Source organism: Callorhinus ursinus, unplaced genomic scaffold, assembly GCF_003265705.2.
Source record: "Callorhinus ursinus isolate GAN/ISIS: 27379988/994484 unplaced genomic scaffold, GSC_fseal_2.0 scaffold88, whole genome shotgun sequence".
Taxonomy (NCBI): domain Eukaryota; kingdom Metazoa; phylum Chordata; class Mammalia; order Carnivora; family Otariidae; genus Callorhinus; species Callorhinus ursinus.
The window spans coordinates 193,083-214,564 of NW_027397150.1; the positions used below are offsets into that span (position 1 = coordinate 193,083).

Below are 21,482 nucleotides of genomic sequence, written 5' to 3' on the forward strand. Positions count from 1 at the left end.
TATATTTATTTGAAAAAATACTTCAATCTCTATCTCACATTTTTTATTTCAAAAAGCAAAGTCATAATATAAATATAATATAAAACTCCACAACAGGAGAAGTCAGATTCTTACCTCTCACCAAACATACATATGATATCCTGAGTGAATATATATCAAAATTATGAAAGCATTGTAAGAACATATAAGAACATTTTTAGAACATAATCACATGGAAGGGAATGTGAGGGACGTTTCTAGAATGATGGAGAAATTTTATATCCTGCCAAGAGTTTGGGTTACTTGGGTGTGTGTATTTATCAGACTGAGGGAACTGAGCACCTGAATTGTGTGCACCTCACTGTACATAAATTATAAATAGTTCCTACAAAAGCTATAAGAAGAAGGCAAATGAACACTGAGAAAATGCGCAAAGGGCCAGCACAAGAAACTGGGAAGAACTACAAATGTACAGTCAATTTATGGGAAAAATGCTCAACTGCTTTAGTCGTTGTAAAATTTTTAATTGAAATAACAATGATACTTTTCTCTCACAGACTGATTCTCTCGTGTGTTATTGGCCGATGTGTTCACTGATACAGCAGAGCAGTTTGAGAGTATTTAACAAAAATATAAAATGTGCACAACCTAAAATGCCCTGGCCCCTGATTTACAAATTTATCCTTCAGATGGATTAGCAGGAACACAGAAATACGTTTGTGCGAGAACATTTATTTTAGTATTGGTTTTGTAATATAAAGTTTTTGGAAACCACCTAATGTCCATCAGCAATTGAAAAGATTAAAATATATTACGATAGTATTTCATTAACAATGCTGTTTTTAAACAATGGACACCACTCGTGGTGTTAGATACAGGGAAGTCTCTAACATTTTACATTATATATTTCTAAATTGTTTTAATTTGTAAGAGTTGGTGTATAATTGTTTTAAAATTAAAACATAGACTCCAAATTGTATTGCCACATTTTTTAAAGTTTGTGAATAAAAGAAGAAAAATTATATTCATAAAGCTTCTAGGGGTGCAACAAATACAGAACTTTGGGTGTGGTGAAACTTACAAAGATTGTATCTCGTTACAAATATGGGGGCATCTAGGTTAGTTTGTGCATACAAAATATGTCACTAAGATTGAATGTACCCATAGTAACTTTACGAAACTTTGTTTGAATTCTAATTTGGGAGCAGTGACCCCAAATGCACTGAGTCACAAATTTTATGCAGAAACAGGATGAGTCATGTAATTGTCGAGGCTGGAGTTCTGTTCTGGAGTTCAGTGCAGAGCTTGTCTGTACTTGGACAAGAGGACATGTACCCATCTCTGTGCGCAGCTGCCCAGCAGAATTGCTAACCTTGTGTCCATGCACTCTGAGTGAGCTTCACTGTCCCTCCACCCCAAGGTCACCCACCCTGTTTCCTCTCAGAGAAGGAAGCTAGAGCACAATTTGACCTGTGTCTAAAACAACCAGTAGGAGTCGGGTCCCACCCCTGCATTCATTGTGGTTCTTTGGGTGGTTTCTTCAGGGCTAGAAGCACCTCCGTTTCATGGTAGATGCAGGAATAGTCTCTGGGGGGTAAGCACCTGGATGAGAAGTCCTGGAAAGCAGACTACCCCAGGATCCCTGAAGAACATACTGGTTCTGAGGCTTGGGGTCATGGATGGTTTCCCAAGAGCAGAATCTTCCAGAACTTTACATAGCGTCTTCATAGTCCACATCTGCAACACTTGCCTTCTTCAGCCTAAAATAGATGGCTGAAGCATCCTAAAAGTAAAGGCACGTGGATAGGACCAGAGCAGGGAAGACACGTGGAACATGCCTCCGCATGGTTCTCTTCCCCAACCAGCCTGGATGCGTCCTATCGCGGCACACCGTGCAGCACAGAAGGTGGAGCCTCTTGGAAGACTGACCCTAGGTGAGCATTTGCAAAGGACCTGTGTCCTTCTGGTGGGCTGCAGAGGTGCTCCTGATGAGCCGTAAGCTCATCCAAATGTGCAAACTCCCATTCTAATGGGCCACTGATAGGCAGTTCCATGAGCTGTCGTTTTTTTAAGGATGTCAGGATTTTGTACTCATAAACTACATTTAGCATGTCACTGGAGTTTACCAAGGACACAAATTCTGTCCTGAGACCTCTGGCTACCCCCACCACACTAGACAAACTTACAAAGCACCTACTGTCCTTGTACACATGTGGAGTTAGAATTCCTGTAATTTTCTGAAAGTATTTTTGTATTACCAGTGATATCTTGAATTGTTCAAGGTTTACAAATTACTGACTTGACACAAATCACTATTAGTTTAGCTTTGTTCAATATTAATTGAGTTTTCCACAGATTGTGTGGTTAACCTCACAGCACAAAGTGGTGTGTGTGTGGTTCAACAGTATTTCAGGTTTCAAGATTTTCAAGGAATAGAATTTTTTAGACTAGCCATGTGCTACAGTGTATCTACAAATCATCCATGTGTCTGTTGCTAAAGGAAACATCTGTGCAAGTCTCCAAAATTCCCTTGCACCATGAGGCTTTATTATGACCAAATGTTTTTCCCACTGTGTGGGGGATAAGAGGAGAGTCGGACCATTGGAAACTTTTGCTTCTCCTAAGTTGCCATAGTTTTAAAGGTTTGAGAACCAGTCCCTAGAAGAAAGAGAGAAGAGCAGGAATGAAAGTCCAATAGGGCTTCTAACTCACCTGGTCCGTGGTATGTGTCCTCCGGGGTTCTACTGTGGAATAAAAGATGTGTGCTGTAAGATTTCACTTATATTTAAAGTCCTTCACTAAAGTTGTGCTAATAAAGGCTTCTTCTCCTCCTATCTACTTTCTGTATACTGATTTCCATCAGTATTTTTAGTCTTGCTTTTCTGCTTATCACAAACATGATTTCCTTACTGTACAGAGGATGATGGGCAGCCTAGAGGTGGACAGGTAAGTAGGTCCCTCTGGGCATTTACACTCTTTTTGTTTCTGGAACCACAAGGTTATGGATGGGACAACAACAGCAAGTGGGGCCACTCAAGGAAGGCAGGTGGACACCGCCACCCCAATCTGCCATATGACCGGGGGCGCTGAGCTAGCACCAGCACTCGGGGCTGCTCCTAGACCCAAGGCCAGTGCTCAGGGAGGCAGGGAAAAGGCCACAGCCAGCTCAAGGCAGAGCACCAGTGCCGAAGAACACTTCCATATGCCATTTGCAGCCACTGAGTATCCTCTTGGTTCCAGGAAAGAAAAAAGTCAGAGATACATTCACTCCCTCATGTCTCACCCGCGGCTTGCCGCTCCTGTTGCGTATGGTACACCAAAGAGTAGACCTCTTCCCCGCTTATGACGTTCACTGAAAGAGAAGAAAGGAGGCATCCTTTCTTCCTGCCAATTACCTTACTCCATGCCTACCACTTATCACCATGAAGACAGACAGGCCATTTGTGCATGGAGGCGGCTGGGGCACAGCAGGCACAGGGTGGGCTAGCAGATGTCATCCCACTGCCCCTTCCCCGGCTCCCTCTGGCTGCTTGGGCCAGGTCATTTGGGAAACCTCACCATTTTCATATACAGACTGTTCCTGCAGTGGGGCAGCTGAGTTGATGTAGTTGGACACCTGTGGCGTGGGGCTGGGAGGGCTCCTGCAGACACAGATAGTGGAATAGCATCCCAGATGCCCCAGACATCACTGTCCAGGGTTGTGAGCAAGACATTGAAGGAGAGAATCCTGTTAGCAAGTGTCCTGAGCAGAATACTGACTTCTGGGGAGATCCTCAGTGAGCTCCACTGTGTGGTACAAACTCTGTACGTGGGCTGAGCAAGGCACAGCAGAGCAGCCGTGGAGTGCACAGCCCATGAGCGCAGGTCCTTACCTGATGGGCTCAGTGTGGGGTTGCCCACACCTAGAATAGTGCCCTTCCCATTCAGGTGCTCAGTGAATACTGAGTGAAGAATATTGATTCCCCCCGATGGAGAACAGTTACCAGGCAGAACAAGCAGCTTGAGGAAGGGAGAGAAGAATGTGAACTGGCACATACATGTACCGCTGGAAGACCACTACTCCAATTTGGGAAAATAATCTGATTTTCTCGGCATAAACAACAACACAGTATAAAAGCATGTTGACTAAACATTGATGGCCCCAGATGCAAGTGTTTTAAAAATCTTTTCCTCCTCTAAACTAAAGAATTTCACCAGCAAGTTTTCAGGATGGTTATCACTTTCTAGCCTGAATGACAGAAATGTGCATGTATCTTAATGCCTCTGAGATACTTTCAGGATCTCAGGATCCTATTTTCCTGCCTCATCAGAATGACTCACAGACCCTCAGATATTGGTTCATTGATTGAATGAATCAGTTCATTGGTGAATGTGTGAAATGGGTCAGTTTATTGAGGGAGGTGAATTAGGAAGAATGATGGAAGAAGGATTTGAATTAATCAGTTAATGCATAAATGAAGAGGAATAGCAAATAGACACTCTTATCAGCTGGAGAACTCCAGAGAAGAAGTTGGGATAATAAATATACAACAAGCACATGAGAGAGGACAACTTAAAACTGTGAAGATGGGTTTTTCTGCATTATCAGTGCACACAGACAAAGCAGAGCCTCACCTGCACGGGTCCCTGGCCAGACGTCTTCCTATAAGTCAAGCAGATGAGCAAACACGTCAAAGGGGGAATCTGTTCTTCAGTTTTCAGATGGCCCTTGGGCAGGGACCGCTCCTCAGGCCTGCCACGGCATGCCAGAGGGCATCCTGGCCATCACTTACTCAGATCCTTCACTTTGCAGGTGAAGAGACTCAGTGCAGAGTAGTTAGTGAGCTTCCCACACAGTTCATCCCAGAGTGAGGACCTGAGCCCCAGCCTCTGAACCCGAACACCTTATTGTAGCTTTTGCTTTGGGTTTTGACAACACACTACCTACTCTTGTCATGACAAGAACCCTCAGAAACAGGCACGGGTACGGCCACTTTACAGCTGGGGTGAAGTGCCCCAAGATGCAGAACAAGCTTGGAATTTAAATGAGAATCTCTCATCGTCTCCATCTTGCTCAGTGGAGAACAGGAGTCCAAGATTAAATGCACCAATAAATATGTAATTACCAACTGTGAGCCAGGGTGAAGCTAAATAACAGGGCTCGGAGGAAGAAAAAACTGAGAGAATTGTAGGCTGTGTGGCTGGGTGAAACCTCTGGTGGTAAAGGACATTTAAGCTGAAAAGCAGGAGAGATCCTGTGGTAAGCAGACGTGAGGATGCATGGACAAGCATTTCAGAAAGTGGGAAGAGCATGTGATGGTGCTCTGGGGGGATGAGAAGGGAGGCACTGACTTTAACTGGGGGTGGTCGGCAGAGCTGGAATTGCTAACTGGGTTTTTCTTCCAGTAGCTGGCTAGTTATTTTAAATAGAGTCAGAGTTTTGGGTGAAAATTAGATCCCAGAAGCACCAGACATCAGCTGAACCCCGACTGATCACACACGGGGTGGGGGACTCGACCACAGACACCGCACTATAGTAATGGGTGCTGCCCGCATGCTGGGGCTCAGGAGCAGATCTGTAGGCTGGGTGGCTGGCAGGACATATTTGTCCCTCACAGTGTTCCCGTCCCCAGCCCCACCTATTTCCGTAAAAACAAAGGTCACAGTAACAAAATACCAGAATCTATAAATACTAACCTATTCTTTTCTTGAGCCAATAGCAGAGCAATAGGGCCATAATGGTGGGACCAAGGGTGCCAAGCAGCCCTTCAAGGATTTCTGAGGCGAGAAGTTCCTTCTTGTCCTCCGTAGGCACTGAGGGGAGAGGTCTGCACGTGAGCCGCCCTGCGAGAGGGCTGGCCTTTGGGGAACAGACGTCTCAGGTGTGGGCCGAGGCCAAGGTCTGCTTTTCCTGGGCGAGGGGGGCAGGGGTTGTGGGGCTGACTTATGTGACTTGGAGCTCATCACCCTGATGGCAGGAGAGGCGCCAGCCTTCATGTTCTCTGTGCCCCTCAGACACACCTCCTAGACAGCACCACGTTCAGACGCTCCATCGTTGGAAGCACAGCACCAGAGATACTGTGGGGTCAGTAAAACTCTCCCAGGATGCTGGAAAGGAGCTTGGACCAAGACCATTCAATAGCCTGGGCTGTACCTGTGATGTTGAGTGGCACCGCCTCGCTGCGCTGGGCCCCCAGGCCGTTGTCGGCTTCGCAGGAGTAGTTTCCAGAATGTTCTGTGGTCAGAGAGAGGTTGAAGGACACTCCTCCTCCAGAGGGGGCCGAGCTGCTCCCCAGGGTGACATCCTCGTGATAAAACCGGTACAGGATCGGGGGAGAGCCGCTGTGGGCCTCACAGCGAAGCTCCACCACGTCCCCAGGGAAGACCTGGGCCCCGGGCGCCCTGAGGGTGAGGACGGGGTAAGACACCGGACCTGAGGGAGACAGGGAGTCAGCAGAGAGTGTACCGTACTGTGACAGACTCGTAATCCCTGCCCACAGAGGCTCAGCCCCATTGAACTTCCCCGGGTTGCCCCAGGGAACAGGGAGTCCAGCAAGTGGGGGTGCTGGTGGGACAGAAGGTCAGGGAACTTACTTCTGACGGTGACGCTCACCAGCTCGCTGATGCTGGGGCCATAGCCGTTGTCAGCCATGCAGTAGTAGTTCTCTGTGTCACTCTCTGTCACTGCCGGGATCTCAAACTTCGCGGCCAACGAGCGCTGGGTCTTCGTTTCCAGGTTCAAACCCAGGGCCCCTTTGTACCAGGAGAAGGTGATGTCTCCTGTGCCCTGGGTGGCCAAACAGACGAGAACCAGCTTCTCTCCCTTCTGCACTTGTCCCCCTGGAGGCTGTGTCTCCAAGCTCACATTCCAGACAGGGACTCCTACACAAACACAAGGTGACACACGGGGCGTGACCATCCTGGGAGCAAAGGCCTTGGGTAAAGTCAATAATTTATGCAGTTTAGTGGTGGCAGGTGGTGGTGTTCTGAGGGCGGTTGCTGCTGACCGGGTGGGCCTCGGCCAGGTGGATGTGGTAGGGTGAGAAAGGCCATACAGTTACCACGGTGGATGCAGCACCCCCTCCCTCCCGGGAATCGTGGGTCTCCCAGGACCTTGGCCTCTCAAACCCGCACTCTGCAAGGCACGGTACTATGGTGGCCACAGTACAGATGGCAGATCAAGCTGTCGGGGCTTGAATGCTGGTCCCACGTCTTACTGTGGGCGCTTGATCCAATCACGTCACTTCTCGGAGACTCAGTTTCCCACCCGTACAATGCAGGGGGGAATGCTAGTTATCTCCTACGGTTGGGACGGTCCCACGACATAATGCATGTGGGGCCTAGAGCAGGGCCTGCTGCCCAGCAGCTCTTTGTTCTGGTCCGGCCTCACCAGTGCAGAGTTTTGAGCAAGGGCGCGAAAGCCAACCTTCTGGGGGTACTCCACATCCTCTTCCTGGCACCATGGACGCATCGTTGTCTGAGAACGGGGGAGGACGTTAGCGTGCCTACCCGGACGTGCAGTGACATGGTTCAGAGTCACAAAACGCCCCTTCTCTTCCTCTCTCTCAAAACCAAGCCCCAGCTGCCCCTCCCACAGCCTTGTGCCCAAAGCCTGCCCTTACCGTGCGGGTCTGATTTCTCCCTTCTCTGTAGCTCCCGTGACTCCCCACCACCGCCACACATGTCCCCCCGTGCTGCGGAGGGTGCCATCAGGGGCCGTGATTATGCAGCGACTCGCCCCCACTCTCCAGCCCAGGGAGGACGCCGTGAGGGGTTCCTAAGTACTCTTCTGTGCACTTGAGCGCGATTAGCAAGGGTAAGGGCAGATCCCTTAAGGACTCTGAGGAGAGAAGCTCAGGCACATCTCCACCAGCTCCTTCCGCCCCCCCCAAGGGAAGAGCAGCCTCGTGCCCCCGGCCCCGTGTCAGTCCCCGGCGTAGGCCCCCGCACTCACCTTGCACCTGTATCTGAATCCTGGGGCTCCGAGCGACTCTGAGATCTGAGGTCTTTGCTTCACACCAGTAGGACCCCGAGTCTTCCCTCCACACAGTGGGGAGCTGGAGCTCTGGGGAGCTGCTCCAGCCCTGCCACAGGGCCTGGCTGTCTCTGAAGAAACAGAACTGGGGCTGGGCGTCTGGCTTCCAAGAAGCGGCCTGTGCCTCACAGGTCAGGGTCATTGAGCTCCCCTCCTTGGGCCGAGAGGGCCTGGCTGTCAGAAGCAGCACTAGAGAGAAGGACGAAAGACACATTCCAGGGCAATGGGTTTCAGAATTCCCACAAGAGGCACGCTGTGTTCTCAGCATTTTGCACAAGGCCAGCTGGGTGCAGAGACCACCCCCACCCCAGCACGGCCTGCCCCTATGCAGCATCTCCTCCCCCCACGAGGCAACCTCTACCTTCAGCTTGGTTCCCACTCTTTGACATTTCCATCCATGAACTAAAAACACCTTTTTTGGAGACAGGACAGGGTACCGGCGACTGTTGTCGGAGATGGTAAAGCCTGACGTTTCAGGAACAGCAAGTGTGTTTCATTCATTCTTGTCGTGAACCATGTTGGTTATCTTCTTCGGCCCCCTCCCCCCACCGGCATCCCAGAGCCACACTCTGTCTTTCAAGGACAGAGTGTGACCCCGGACGGATGATCTGCCAGTCGGCGAAAGATTAGAGGAATTCAATGCTTTCTTTACTGAGTCTTTCCTGCCCCTGTTACTGCTGCTCCGAATGGAAGGACCTGGCGTGTGCTTGCCTGAAAATGCTGCATGCACACATCCAGCTCCCTTGCTCTGGGACTGTGCGTAAACCTTGTGCAAGCCATGGGCATAAGGGGCAGTTTCAGCCCATACCCTGTGACTCAGGGATGTCTCCTTTTCCGGCCGTAGGGGCTCTTCTCCGGATGGACTACACATGGGCAAAGCTGGGCCCTGCCTCCCCACATCCGCATCGGCCCAGCTGCAGCGCCCAGGGAAACATCAAACCCTGGAGGACACTGGCTCTTGAGGCATTTGTTTATCCAACCTCAGAGCCTGGGCTCTTCGAGAAAGTTTAGGAATTTTCCTAAGAAAAGCCTTTCTCGCCTCACCAGATAAAATGCCAAGTGTTCTCAATCCCTGAGAGGGGTTTGTTGCTCCAACACCTGTCATCCTCAAGCCTTGCAACTGGAATGCTTTATCCTGGGACTTTTAAAAACTTAATTTCAATGTTGGTACCAGAATGTTCGCTCTGGGGCCTGGAATTTCTGGCACTAGGGGTCATCTTCTCTCCTTGGAAAACTGCAGTCCCCAGAGGACTGAGGACAGAGAAAGGAAAAAAAAAAGACATGTAAGCACCTGTACCCCACTCTTCTGAACGGGGCAGGTGGTGTGGAATGGGACACTGGATAGGGCGGTTTGCAAGGGCTGGAGCTCAGTCTTGCTGCTCAGAGCTTGTTTCAGATAATTCTCAGGTATTCCCAGGCAAACCTGGCAAACTCCTGGCAAAGCTTTGTTTCTTCTGGATGTGGATTTGGATTTCTGCTTAGGCTCAGATTGGGCACTCATGGGGTAAAAGCAGGATCAGGCACAGAGCGTGCTGGCATTAACCCATGGCCTGGGTTCAACTTGGATGAACCTTGGGAGAGCATCCCAGAAGCCTGGGCTGGCTCTGAGTATCTCTGGCCATTGGCCCTGTAGAGCTGTGCTCCCCAGCCCCAGGTGCGGCCTGTGTTCTTGAGGCGGGCAGGAAGCCTCTTCGAGCCCTGTGGTTAGTATTTTATGCATAAGAGAGCAGTTCCGACATATCCTGGATTGAAACCCACTTCAGTGGAAGATTCCTTCAGGGGGAAAACTTCCTCCTCTGTTCGTCTGGTAATTTGAATCAGGATCAGAGCGATGGCGGGTTTGCGCCAACCAGAGTCTGAGAGAGAAGTTGCACGGGGGATCAGCTGTGGCTACAGAGCAGGGCTGGAAATGGGAAGGGGGCAGAGTGCACTTCGTTTTCCCATGGCCCAGGGACCGACTGTCATGTTCTCCATGGATGTGTGATGGTGGCGTTTCCTCCATCGCTCCTGGGGGAGCACCCCGTGGGGAAGACACAGGGGTCTTGCAGCCCCCGAGGCTGGGGGGAGGGGGTGGCAATTCTTCTAACATCCATCTTCCACACTCGGTGACTTCCTGGGAAACAGCATCTCCCTTCCTGAGCTGGGACTTCCCACAGGAGGGACGGTGGTTTTGAGAAGGTGGGGCCAAGACCTGCTCCCCTAGCTGAGCAGCCATATGTCAGGTGCAGAAACTGGCCTGAACACAAGCAGCCTGGTCCCCAGGGAGCCTCTGTCATGTTAGACCTTGGCGGCTGCCACCAGATGGCAGACAGCATCCACTGGCCTCCTGCACAGACGTCCCAGTGACATGATGCCCATGGACCATGAAGAGGAAAGGAAGTGTTACTCACCTTCACTGGCTGGTTCACAGGGTGGAGCTAGGAGAGAATTCAGGAGAGGTCAGTACAGGCGCAGATCCCAAACAGGCAGCCCCTGCAGCCCGGCTGACCATCCCCAGCGCTGCTCTCCGCATGCCCTCCCGCAACCCTCCCCCTCCCCTCCCCCTCCCTCCCTCCCCCTCCCTCCTCCCCTTCTCCTTCCTCCCCTTCTCCCTCCTTCTCCACCTCCTCCCCCTCCCCTCTCTCCTTCTTCGCCCCTGCCCACTGTTCTCCTCCCTCCCTCCTTCTCCACCTCTGTTCCTTCTCCCACGTTCCCCATCACCACACAGTTCCTTCTGTGATCAGGAAATCCTTCCCAGTCACTGCTCCCATCCGTGGTTAGGAGGTGGTGCCTTCGTTCCGTGGCTCCTTCAAGCCCTGGGCTCTCATCCCTCCCTCAAATGTCCAGATGACCCCACCCCGGCCTGGCCAACCACAGTGACAACAGCCAGGCTCCTGCTCTTGATGCCCTTTGTTCACCAACGTCCTGGCAGAGGAAGTCCACAGAGGGAATCCGGATTTCTCCAAAGATTCTCCCATACCCCAAGGGTTTGACTGTAGTACTGTGGCATAATGATCAGGAACAGAACATCCTGGGGAGACGCAGGCTCTGCAGTCAGAGGGTACAGACCTGAGGCCTGCCTCTTCCCCTTACAAGCTGTGCTACCCCAGGGAAAATGCTTCACCTCTCTGTGCTCTCCTTTCCTTTTCTGTGAAATGCAGGTAATCACAGGCCTCCCTCACAGAGTTTCTGTGAGGATTAAATAAGTTCACATCCATAAAATGCTTAGAATAGTGCTGGAATTTATTTAACAATCAGTAAATATTACTCATTATTAGTACCTATTCGAGTCCATGGTTAGTCTGAGATGTGTAGCCTGCTGTTTGAGCTTAAAAGCTGATGTGAATAACTTGTTCCTCAGGTAGGAGAATGGAATCAATGGGGCTACCGTGCAAATCACATTTTTTATCCATCCGAACTACAAATAATTCCGAGCGCTTACTGCATGCCAGGCACCGCACCTGGGACTGGGGTTGCAGGAGCGGATGTGAACAACAGGCTTTGCTGTCGAGGAATTTAGAGGGAGAGAGCCAATTAAAAAATCAACATATAGCCTGATTTCAGAGAGTGGTCACTGCTATAGGAGAGATGTAGCCGAGAAATAAGTTCAAGTATCTTAAGACAGTTGTGACTCTTTGGATAGATGTCAACTGAGTAGAAAACAGAATGAAAGTAGAGGGCTGCCTTCTAAGTGTTTGGGGACGAGCACCCCCGGCAGAGAACCAGTGAGTGCAAAGGACGTGAGAAGGAATGACCTCGTGGTGGGGTGGGGTGGGGAGGGGAAGGTGGTGCCCCGGAGCTGATAGAGGGGCACGGTGGGCACTGGTGTGCTGGAGGTGGTCGGAGCCAGCCGTGGGGGGCGTCCTGGACTTGGGACCAGGTCTGGATTTCATTCCAGGTATGATTGGGAGTTGTGGACAGTTCCGACTCCACTTAGGTTTGTAAAATCACTCTTATCCTGGGAGAGGGGCAGACCGCCGTCATGCAGGAGAAGCAGGGAGGACACTAGTGGTAATTTAGTCTGGAAGACAGAGGACAACAACTGGGCTAGGCAGGCCTGGCCATGCAGGGCCGGATTCCAGTATAAATTTGAAAGTAGAATCAATAAGAGTTCCTTATGGGTTGGAGGTCAAGTGTAGAGGAGAGAGAGGAATGAGTGTAAGTCCTAGATTCTTGGTTGCAGCCGCTGGAAGACTGGAGGTGACATTCATGAGCATGGCGCAGTCACCCGGAAAAGCAGGTTAGGTTGGGGGAATGCACAGGAGATCAGGACGTGTGTTTGGCCGTGTGGAGTGCAAAGTGTCTACGGGTCAGCTGGGTGGCTGTTGAAGGCATGGAAGGTGCTCAGAGGACAAATCAGAGCTGGCAAAATAAGCTTGAGTTTAAGGTCAAAGTGGCACATGAAGTGTCTGAACTGGGCTGGGAAGTGAGCACGGGTGGAGCGTGAGATCTGGGCACCAGCCTTGGGAATGTCGGTCAGGAAGCAACAGGTGTTGAGTTAGAAAACCAGCAACGTGTGGTGTTCCAGAAGCCAAGGGAAGAAGTGCTTCCAGAAGACGGAGCGAAGGACCATCCATGAGAAGCTGAGTTAAAGGAAGCTGAAAACAGCCTGGGCCGGGGTGACGTGGAAGGTGCCGGTGGTTCCAGCAGGAGCAGTGGTGGGGACGCAAGGTGGAGAGCCGTGGCCGAGCGTAAGGAGGACCTGTGAGCACCGAGAACTGGCCAGTGGTCGCTGGGGCTTAGGAACCCAAAGGGATGGAGGCCAGGAGGGAGTGTTTGAGGAGATGGAAATGCTCTGCATCTTGAAGATGCTCAAATGATTACAAATCCTTCTGGAAAATCGGAGCTGGTGTGTCATAAAAGTGAATGTTACTGTGATGTAAATTATAAATGAGTTTAAAACAGGAAGGACAGGAGGAGATGAAGCAAGCCCAGCAGCTCCCTGGAAATTTTGTGAAAGGAAGCAGGACACTGTCGAGGCACATTTCCATCGCTTTAGGCAAAAAGACACGGTGGCGTGTTTGTGTGTTTACAGGACTAACCCAGAATGAAGAAATATGGTGATGGCACAGGGAAGGTTCTGAGAAAGCGAGAGCATCGGGGAACCCACTGCACACGGGGGTAGTCCTGTCCTGCACAGAAGGGAGGACGGTGTCGTCCTGACCGAGGACACACGGCGGGGGCGGGGGGGTTCACAGACATGGCTGCAAAAAGGTGAGGACATTCTCTTTGATGGCTTTCATTTCCTCAGTGACATGCAGCAAGATGATAAACTGAGAGTAAGAAGGAGAAGTTTGAGGAGACAGAGAAGGTGGGAGATAGTGGTCCGAGTGTGAGGCACCGAGTAGGAAGGTGTAGGAGTGTCACCTGCCCTGCCGGGGCCACCAGAGATGTGTGCCCTACATTTAAAGGATGTGAGTCAATGGGACCGTGCCTTTCGTGTGAAGTCACACGCAGCTGCTTAGGCACCCATGTGAAGCATGCAGAGAAGCGTGTTGATCAGGAGGGTGTGGCCAGGGGAGGGTTGTGTGAGCCCCAGCATCTGAGCTGAGAGGTAGGTGACGGACAATGAAAAGTCACCCAGGGGGGTTGAGAAGGGAAGTTACAAATGCCATGTGGCCATTGGGTGGGATTGGGGCGGGGTGCCGAAAACAGGGATTTTGAAAGCCAGCTGTTGTTGGTGATGATCCCTTCTAGGATTTGACGGTGAGGATGAGGGGCCAAGGACAGAAGACAAAGGAAAGGATGCTGACGGTGAGGACAAAGAACGAAGAGCCCAGGTCGCTGTGTGAGCCATCCTGTGGCTATCCACAACAGTGAGAACAGAGACAGAATTCATATTGGAAGGAAGGACAGACACCAAACACTTCCTATGAGATAAAAGGTGAAATGATAGTTTTCTTCAAACAGCTGGCTCTCCAGTCTTTACCACCTGCTGCTCGACTCTGAGCCGAAGGCGGAGACCTCGGGAGATCTGGCCTGGACGTCCCACTCACCGCACATCAGCAGCACGAGCCCCAGCAGCATGAGGACCGGGTCGGGGACTGTCACTGGAGACACTTTCTCCTGGAAGGAGGAATCCACCTCTGCGTGGAGAGGCAGCAGCTTGGCCGACGGTTGACGAAGTCGGGATAGGAAGTCGTGCTGCAGAACGTTTACAGAAATAGAAGAGCGAGAGCCCTCCCAAGTCCCGCCTCTGTTTCCTCTCCGCTGGGGGCCGAGACAACAAAGGGCGCTCCTTCTTGTAGCTCTGTCCCATGTCCACAGCTCGAAGAGAGTGCACTTCAGCATGTCAGGGCCTCCCTCAAGAGCTCAGCGGTGTCTCAAAGGACTGTTCCCAAAGGCGCTTTGATCAGTGCTCCTCAGACTGCGGTCCTGCTGAAGGCTGTGGACGCTTTCCCCGTCAGGAAGGATGTCCCCCCACAGCACATGTTCCTGCTTCGTCGGAGCTGCACGCTGTCACTCGGCATGAACGGCCAGGCCAGGCCCGACGGGCTCTCACCGGGGTTACATGCAGGGCCTGATGGATTACAATGGGTACAGGGTCAAGCTGTTTGTAAGGTACTGGCTCCCACCCATGTTTAAACTTTCACGGGGTAGCAGTCAGTGAAGCAGAAAGAGATGAAAAACAGAATCACAGGAAATTACGGCCTGGGGGGATGTTTGTAAGTGAAATACAGGAAATATGCAAATGCAAATTAGCTTCTGGGCCTTTGGGACCGTTTGCCATGATCACAAGGCATGTGTGATGGTGGTCCTGCCCTCCCCCAGCCCCGGGAGTGTGTCATCTACCCCATCCCTCCCTGCAGCTCGCTGAGGCTCCCGGTCCCTGCCCCCGGAGCCTGCGGTAATTCAGACCATGCTTGGAAAGAATAAACCATCTGAATTTCCAACATTTCTTGAGTCTTTGAGGATCTAGGATTAAGAACCTGATAACGTGTGGAAGCAAAGCTATTAGGGGACATGGCAAGACGACATTCAGTAATGATGTCCAATTGCGGTGTGAAGGCGAGCACATGAGCACAGAGAGGTGAACGCAGGGTATACGCACAGACAGCTGAACATGCTGGATCGAGAGGGCTCCAAGAAAAGGCATGATGAGAGAAGCATGGGGTCCACATGGCCAGCGCTGAGCCAGCTGGAGGAGGAGGGAGAAGTGCTGGAAACCGACCGGGGGCCCTGGGGAATTCCCAAAGACGAGACAGTGTGCCCCATTTTGTTAGCTGGCTCAGGAAAGCCTGCCTGGGCGTGGGTTTGCCTCGTTCAAAGTTTCAGGACTAAGGCTTCTCATTCACTGAGGAGCGCGGGGCCCTCTCGATCCAGCATGTACGGCTGTGCGTACACCCTGTGTTCACCTCTCTGTGCTCATGTGCTCGCCTTCACAATATCTCTCCCCTCCTCCTGCTCCGGTTTAAAGGCTGCACATTATTCGTTAAGCTCTCTCATGTTTTTATTCTTATACATACGTGATACACACACACACACACACACACACACACACACACTAAGAAAGGTAGCGTGCTTATAAATTGTGAGATACATTGGAGTATCTCATGGGCCAAAGCCAGTGACTCAGGCACATCCACTCCTCCCAAAAGATACTTGAGTGAGTGGCTTGGTCATGAGAAAGCCTGGCTCTGTGACATGCTTTGGCCCATGGTGTAAGCATATAAGGCGTTGCTGTGTACCATCAAACGCTCACTGCACTTGCACGGTTTTGCTTGGCTACTCGTTCGATCTACTTTCCAAAGTGAGAAGACAGAGAGAACTTGAACCCCGCCCACAGCCTGAAGCCCAGCCCAGCCGCACCCAGTCCAACCTCAACTGACCTGCAGCCCTCGGTCAGCCTGGGCAAGAAATAAACGTTTGCTGTGAGCCTCGAGACATTGGTGTAGTAACAACCACAGGAAAAGCAAGCATGTTTCCACAGTAGATTTGTGGCTGGACAATAGCATGCATTACCACTTTGATTTCATCTTCAAGTTAACATTACCCATGTATTTATAGGGCCTCTGCCATGGACTGTTAGGGGTACACATCCAATACTCCTCACATTTCCATAAACGGGAGAGATTCTCCTCCCCATGCCTCAGGAAGAAAATTATCAAGGAGATGTGACTTATTTGACTGATAAATTTAGGAGAAGCAACTGAGCAGGTGTGGCTCGGTGCCACCTGGGTTTCCTCCTTGAGAAGCCAGGCTTCACCATGCTGTCATCGGTCACCATCCACACACCAGGATCCGTCCCTGCTGCAGAGGCCCAGGGCTGTCCACACTGCCCTGGCTGGGATGGTAAACCTGCCTCGTGTAGTGGTGAGTTATGAGAACCCACTGAGACCACACAGCTAAGCGACTTCCTCCTAAGTGATTTTTACTGGTGAGAAATCTAAAGTTTGCCTCCCTCTGCATGACTCCCATTACACTCCATTCATCCTGCACTTGGGTGAGTAAGAAAGGGATGTTACTTGTCCCCAGAAAATGGAAGGATCTGCCATGCACTGTACTACAGTCTGAGGATATGGAGGTGAGACATACATGTTCCTTAAGTGCTGAGAATTCATGGGGCTGTAGGCAAGAAAGATTTATGAGCAAACCCAACACAGGGAAGTGTGAAAATCGTGATGACTGAGCCAGTCCTGGTAGAGCGATAAGAGCAGGAGCCTAAGTGAGCAGATGTTGGGAAAGGGGAGGCTCTGCAGAGGGTGTGATGTCTGAGCTGCTTTCCAAGGATTCCTGGGATCTCCACCAGCTGTCCAGGAGGGGAAGAACACTCCATGCAGAGTGAAGAGTGCATGCACGCCTAAAGTCATGAAACAGCGAGGTGTTTTGCTGAGATAGTTGAAGCTTAATTATCGGAACAAGAAATTTTTTTTATCATGTAGCATTTCTTTTTTTCTTTTTATTCTTTAAATTTTTAATTGTTATGTTAATCACCATACATTACATCATTAGTTTTTGATGTAGAGTTCCATGATTCATTGTTTGTGCATAACACCCAGTGCTCCATTCAGTATGTGCCCTCTTTAACACCCATCACCAGGCTAACCCATCCCCCCACCCCTCTCCTCTCTAGAACCCTCAGTTTGTTTTTCAGAGTCCATCGTCTCCCATGGTTCGTCTTGTTGGAACAAAATTTAAAGAAGTACAAACAGCATAAGGCTGAAGAGACAGAGGGAGGAGGAGAAACCATGGAAGGTTTTGTGCACTCAGCTAAGAATGCGGGAATTCTTCAGAGGGGGACGGGGCCAGCTGGGGTCCATTGGGCTGGAGAAGGCACCTCCTGTTGGAGGTCATTGCTGTGAGGTTCCAAGGACATACTGTTTGATCATATGATTGTTCACCGAAGCCAGAATTTTGAAATTTTATGTAAAACCTACTAACTTTTAAATACTTGGGAGTAATTTTTAAAAAATTGTTTTAAAACAAAGCATTTCTGTACAGCACTGTAGCTTTGCGACCTCTGCCCTGGGTGACGTGCATGGCGCGAAGGGAAAACACAACTAAATACACAGAAGATGAAAAGTCAGGGGACATACTGAGTTTGAACATTTTGAGGTAGAAAGTTTACTCATTTTACAAATTAGGAATCTGCAAGTCAGAGATGTCAGGTAATTTTCAAAGCCTTACCAGTGAGAAGAAGTAAGGTTGATGTGACCCCCTGACTTCATCTTAGCCTTGGTTGCCTCTGCTGTCCGAGATAACAGTCCCTGACCACACGTGGTTTCTGAGCACTTGGAGCCTAGCTAGTCCAAACTGAGATGCACTGTGAGTACAATTTACATGCTGGGTTTTGAGAACTTGAGAAAAAAATGAAAAGAACGTGAAGTGCCTCATTAATAATTTTATATAGATTACATGTTAAATGATAATTTGTATATAATAAGTTTAAAAATGTTAAAATTAAATTATTAATTCCACTTTTTTTTCTTTTTACTTTTTTCCAACATGGCCACTAGCAAATTCTACATTCTACCTGCGACTTGTATTACGTATCTACTGGACAGAGCGCCTCAACCATGATGCTCAGTGAGAAGAAGTGTTCTCACTCTGCCCACAGCCAGAATGCAGGCAACACTGGACCTTGGCCATTGCCTGTGTCAAGCCCCCAAAAGATGTGATGCCCCCATGTTAGAGTAGAAGAAAAGAAACACTAAGAGGGAAAGCCTGAGTTCGGGGAAGAGTAGAAATGGCAGCATCTCTAAGGAGCATGCTGGGTCTGGGCTCCTGCGTCAGGAGCAACTTTCAGAGCTTTGCCATGAATTCAAATCAAATTGTGGGCCCATCCTATAGAATACCCATGGTCCAGGTCATCTTCCCTCAGAACAGGTTACTGGCTGGTCCTGCTGAAGAAGTAGTGGGGGAAACACCTAGGGGAGGGAAACAGAATCAGACTCACCTCATCCCCCTGCTGGGTCCTTGGGTATTTGCTCTTCGGGGGAAGAAAGTGTTGAGCTGTGGGCAATAACATCCCACTTTGCATACATCTCCATCTTGTCAAATACAGTTCTCAAGTATTAACCATCCTTCAAAGCTAAAATGAACACAGGATTTTATCATCCAAACCAGGACACTTTTGGGAGTGCAAGTGTCCACTAAAAACGATTAGCAGAGATTAACTCGTCCTCAGCAGACATCGACTGTCCTGTCCTAAGCAAACAGGGACCATGACTTTTTATGACTTCACCAGAAAGTCTTCCTCTACACTCATGCTTTCAGGTTTTCCCTCTCTCTCCTCAGATAACCAAGGATCGCCTCCAGTGTTTTCCCTCCTGCTTTTCTGACATGATGGGGTCCCCTCCTGTGTCTCTGGAATAACCACTGGGGATAAGTCTTGTCACTACTACAGATGAGATGTGTTAGGTCACAATTCTTCTGGAGTTTCTCACAGAGACCGAGTCCAACAGAAGGGCCACTCAGAGACAGATGTTTGCCTCTCTCCTCCCAGGGTTAGCAAGACCAAGCCTCCTTCCAGGCTGTCACTGTGCATCGTCCGCACGGAGCGTCCACCAACCCAGCAGGGATGTTAGCGTCGCTTGGGTCTGCCGAGTCAGTCAAGAGCAGATTGACTTCAGACATCCCTGGAAAGAGGCCGAGAGAGCAGCCTGGACAGGACGTGGCTGGAGGAGCATCAGCTTCTGACGATTTAAGAGAGCCATGACCTCAAGCTGGACTAAGGACTAGCACTCTGGGATGTACGGCCGCCTGCATCTGTCGTATTGGTATCTCGGCTATAGGTCCTGGCCCTTGCCTTTTCAGAGCCATAACTTGATGCTGTAAGTGCAGTGAGAATTGATTCATTACTAATAAATGGGCTTATCACACATGATGAGTAAATTGTCACTCTCTTAATTTTAAACAAGAAAATTGGTTAGGGTTATTTTGGTTTGCAGTACAAAAACCAATGAGATAATTCAATCAAAATTTTAAATATATAATATATATAGCAAACCACAAGAGACTTCTAATGACAGAGAACAAACTGAGGGTTGACAGAGGGAGGTGGGTGGGGGATGGGCTAGATGGGGGAGGGGTATAAAAGAGTGCACTTTTTTGTGATGAGCGCTGGGTGTTGTATGTAAGTGATGAATCACGGCATTCTACTCCTGAAACCAATATTGCACTTATGTTAACTAACTAGAATTTAAATAAAAATTTGGAAGAAAAAATTTACACATATATATTTTTATATGTATCTATGTATCTACACATAAAATGTATATTATAAGTATACAGTAGTTTGTCACAGAACCTAAAATTAGGAATGCAGTTGGACTCCAGAAAAGACAAGAACCAGAACCAGAAGATGCTGTCTGGATTCTCCCTTGTCTCTCATCTGTGTTCCTCTCTCTTTTGTACCTTCTAGCTTATCTATGTGGAAGGGCTTCTTCTCATTCTCTGATGCACCTGGTATGTGGGAAAACGGCCACCCACAGTTCCTGGGTTGATGTGCTACAAGTCCAGATACTCTCGGTCACAGTTCCCATCTCCTCAGAAGGGCTGATCCATCCAGCTTGGGACAGACGCCCACTCGTGGTACCAATTAACTGTGGCCAGGAAGACAGGACTGTGTTGTTTAAAAATGCTCCTTAGTTTTTACCCAAAGGAGTTGAAAACATAGCCACACAAAAGTCTGCACATGGATGTTTATAGCAGCTTCACTCATGGTTTTCAAAACTTGGAAGCAACCAAGTTGTCCTTCTGTAGGTTAATGGATAAATAAACGGTGGTCCATCTAGACAATGGAATATCGTTCGGTGCCAAAAAGAAATGAGCCATCAAGCCATGAAAAAACATGGAGGAAACTTAAATGCATATCTCTAAGTGAAAGAAGCCAGTCTGAGAAAGTTACGTATGGTGTGATTCCAATTCTATGACATTCTTGAAAAGGCAAAATTATGGGAGACAGTAAAAGGATCAGTGGTTGCCAGGAGTTAGGGGGGAGGGAGGGTTGAATAGGCAAGCACAGAGAACTTTAGAGGAGTTTTAGGGAGATAAACTTACTCTGCGTGACATTATAATGGTGGATACATGTTCATAAATTTGCCCAAACCCATAGAACACCACCAAGAGTGAACCCAGTGTAAACTATGGAATTTGGGTGATGACGCGTCAAAGCAGTTTAATTGTAACAAATGCAACCCCTAGTGAGGAAGGTTGACAATTTGGGGGGGGTCTGTGCACGTGTGGAGGCAGCAGGTATATGGGAACTCTCTGTATCTTCCTCTCTATTTTGCTGGGAACCTAAAACTGCTCTTAAAAAAAAAAAATGTCTGAAAATACACACACATACAATGTTTGCAATGGACATGTTGGGTACAGTTTAAAAACAAAAAAGCTCAGGAGACCGTCAAAAATAAACTATGATTACTTCATACTAAAAACACAATTATGAGTGGGCCAGGGGGCACATCCCCTGATTAGCACCAAATACTAGATATGCAGAGGCTTCCAAGGCAGTGGAGCATGCCTCCGGGCCTTTGTTGGCGGGCTCCGAAGAAATGTAATTGATTTTGTAAAAACTGTTTATGTCTGTGTTAGTCGGAGTAAGCTAAGTGCCTTTAATAAGCCATCCAAACATCTCCCTGGCTTGACACAGGACTTACTTGTTTCACTGTCAGCAGAGCCTGGGTGAGGAGCTTGCCACCAGGTCATCCGGATGGCTCTGGACACCCCTGTGTCACTGGGGTCTTCCCTGACAAGCCAGCAGATGGGGAGAGAGAGTATATGGGCGAGGCAAGCTCTGTCAATGGCCTTGATGGGTGTCACGTCCGTTCTGAGAACTGGCCACATGGCCCCATCTGGATAGGAGAGACACCTGGGGACCCTGGCCACTTGGAGGAGCCCAGGGCGATAAAGCAACAAGTGCCAATGGGCTGAGGGCAGAGAATCTGTAGCTGCCTCAGGGAGACTTCAGGGGCTGGCTCCCTTCTACTGGGGACTATGCCCCAGCTGCCCCAGGCTGGGTGAAGGTATGTGTGCTGTGATCAGGACCCAGACAAGAGACGGGACA

At 49.5% G+C, this 21,482-nt stretch overlaps 1 protein-coding gene across 9 annotated transcripts; it reads right to left on the bottom strand.

Annotated features, from left to right (window-relative positions):
• Window positions 1-691: 691 nt before the first annotated feature.
• Window positions 692-14,563, bottom strand: FCRL1 (Fc receptor like 1). 9 transcript variants are annotated; one of them, XM_025860620.2, is made up of 12 exons: window positions 13,969-14,563; window positions 10,384-10,410; window positions 7,913-8,182; window positions 7,385-7,435; window positions 6,553-6,840; window positions 6,113-6,391; window positions 5,656-5,772; window positions 4,594-4,621; window positions 3,538-3,620; window positions 3,263-3,331; window positions 2,692-2,720; window positions 692-1,762 (listed from the first exon to the last, which is right to left on the bottom strand). In XM_025860620.2, the coding sequence occupies exons 1-12, from the start codon at window positions 14,261-14,263 to the stop codon at window positions 1,691-1,693; spliced, it is 1,608 nt and encodes a 535-aa protein (XP_025716405.1). In that variant the 5' UTR covers window positions 14,264-14,563; the 3' UTR covers window positions 692-1,690. The 9 variants fall into 9 exon arrangements, 5 of the variants coding, with proteins under 5 accessions (XP_025716405.1, XP_025716404.1, XP_073744320.1 ...); XM_025860619.2 differs by having other exon boundaries at window positions 2,692-2,723; XM_073888219.1 differs by having other exon boundaries at window positions 2,692-2,723; window positions 7,349-7,435.
• Between the last annotated feature and the right edge of the window lie 6,919 nt (window positions 14,564-21,482).

What these genes read in the sequence shown, in the direction of transcription:
- FCRL1 (XM_073888219.1), bottom strand. Translation starts at nt 14,263, where the DNA reads ATGCTGAAGTGCACTCTCTTCGAGCTGTGGACATGGGACAGAGCTACA. An exon ending in GGTGAGCGTCACCGTCAGAA is followed by an intron (nt 6,392 to 6,552) that starts GTAAGTTCCCTG and finishes TGTCTCCCTCAG; the next exon opens with GTCCGGTGTCTTACCCCGTC. An exon ending in ACAGTCTGTATATGAAAATG is followed by an intron (nt 3,332 to 3,537) that starts GTGAGGTTTCCC and finishes CTTCTCTTTCAG; the next exon opens with TGAACGTCATAAGCGGGGAA.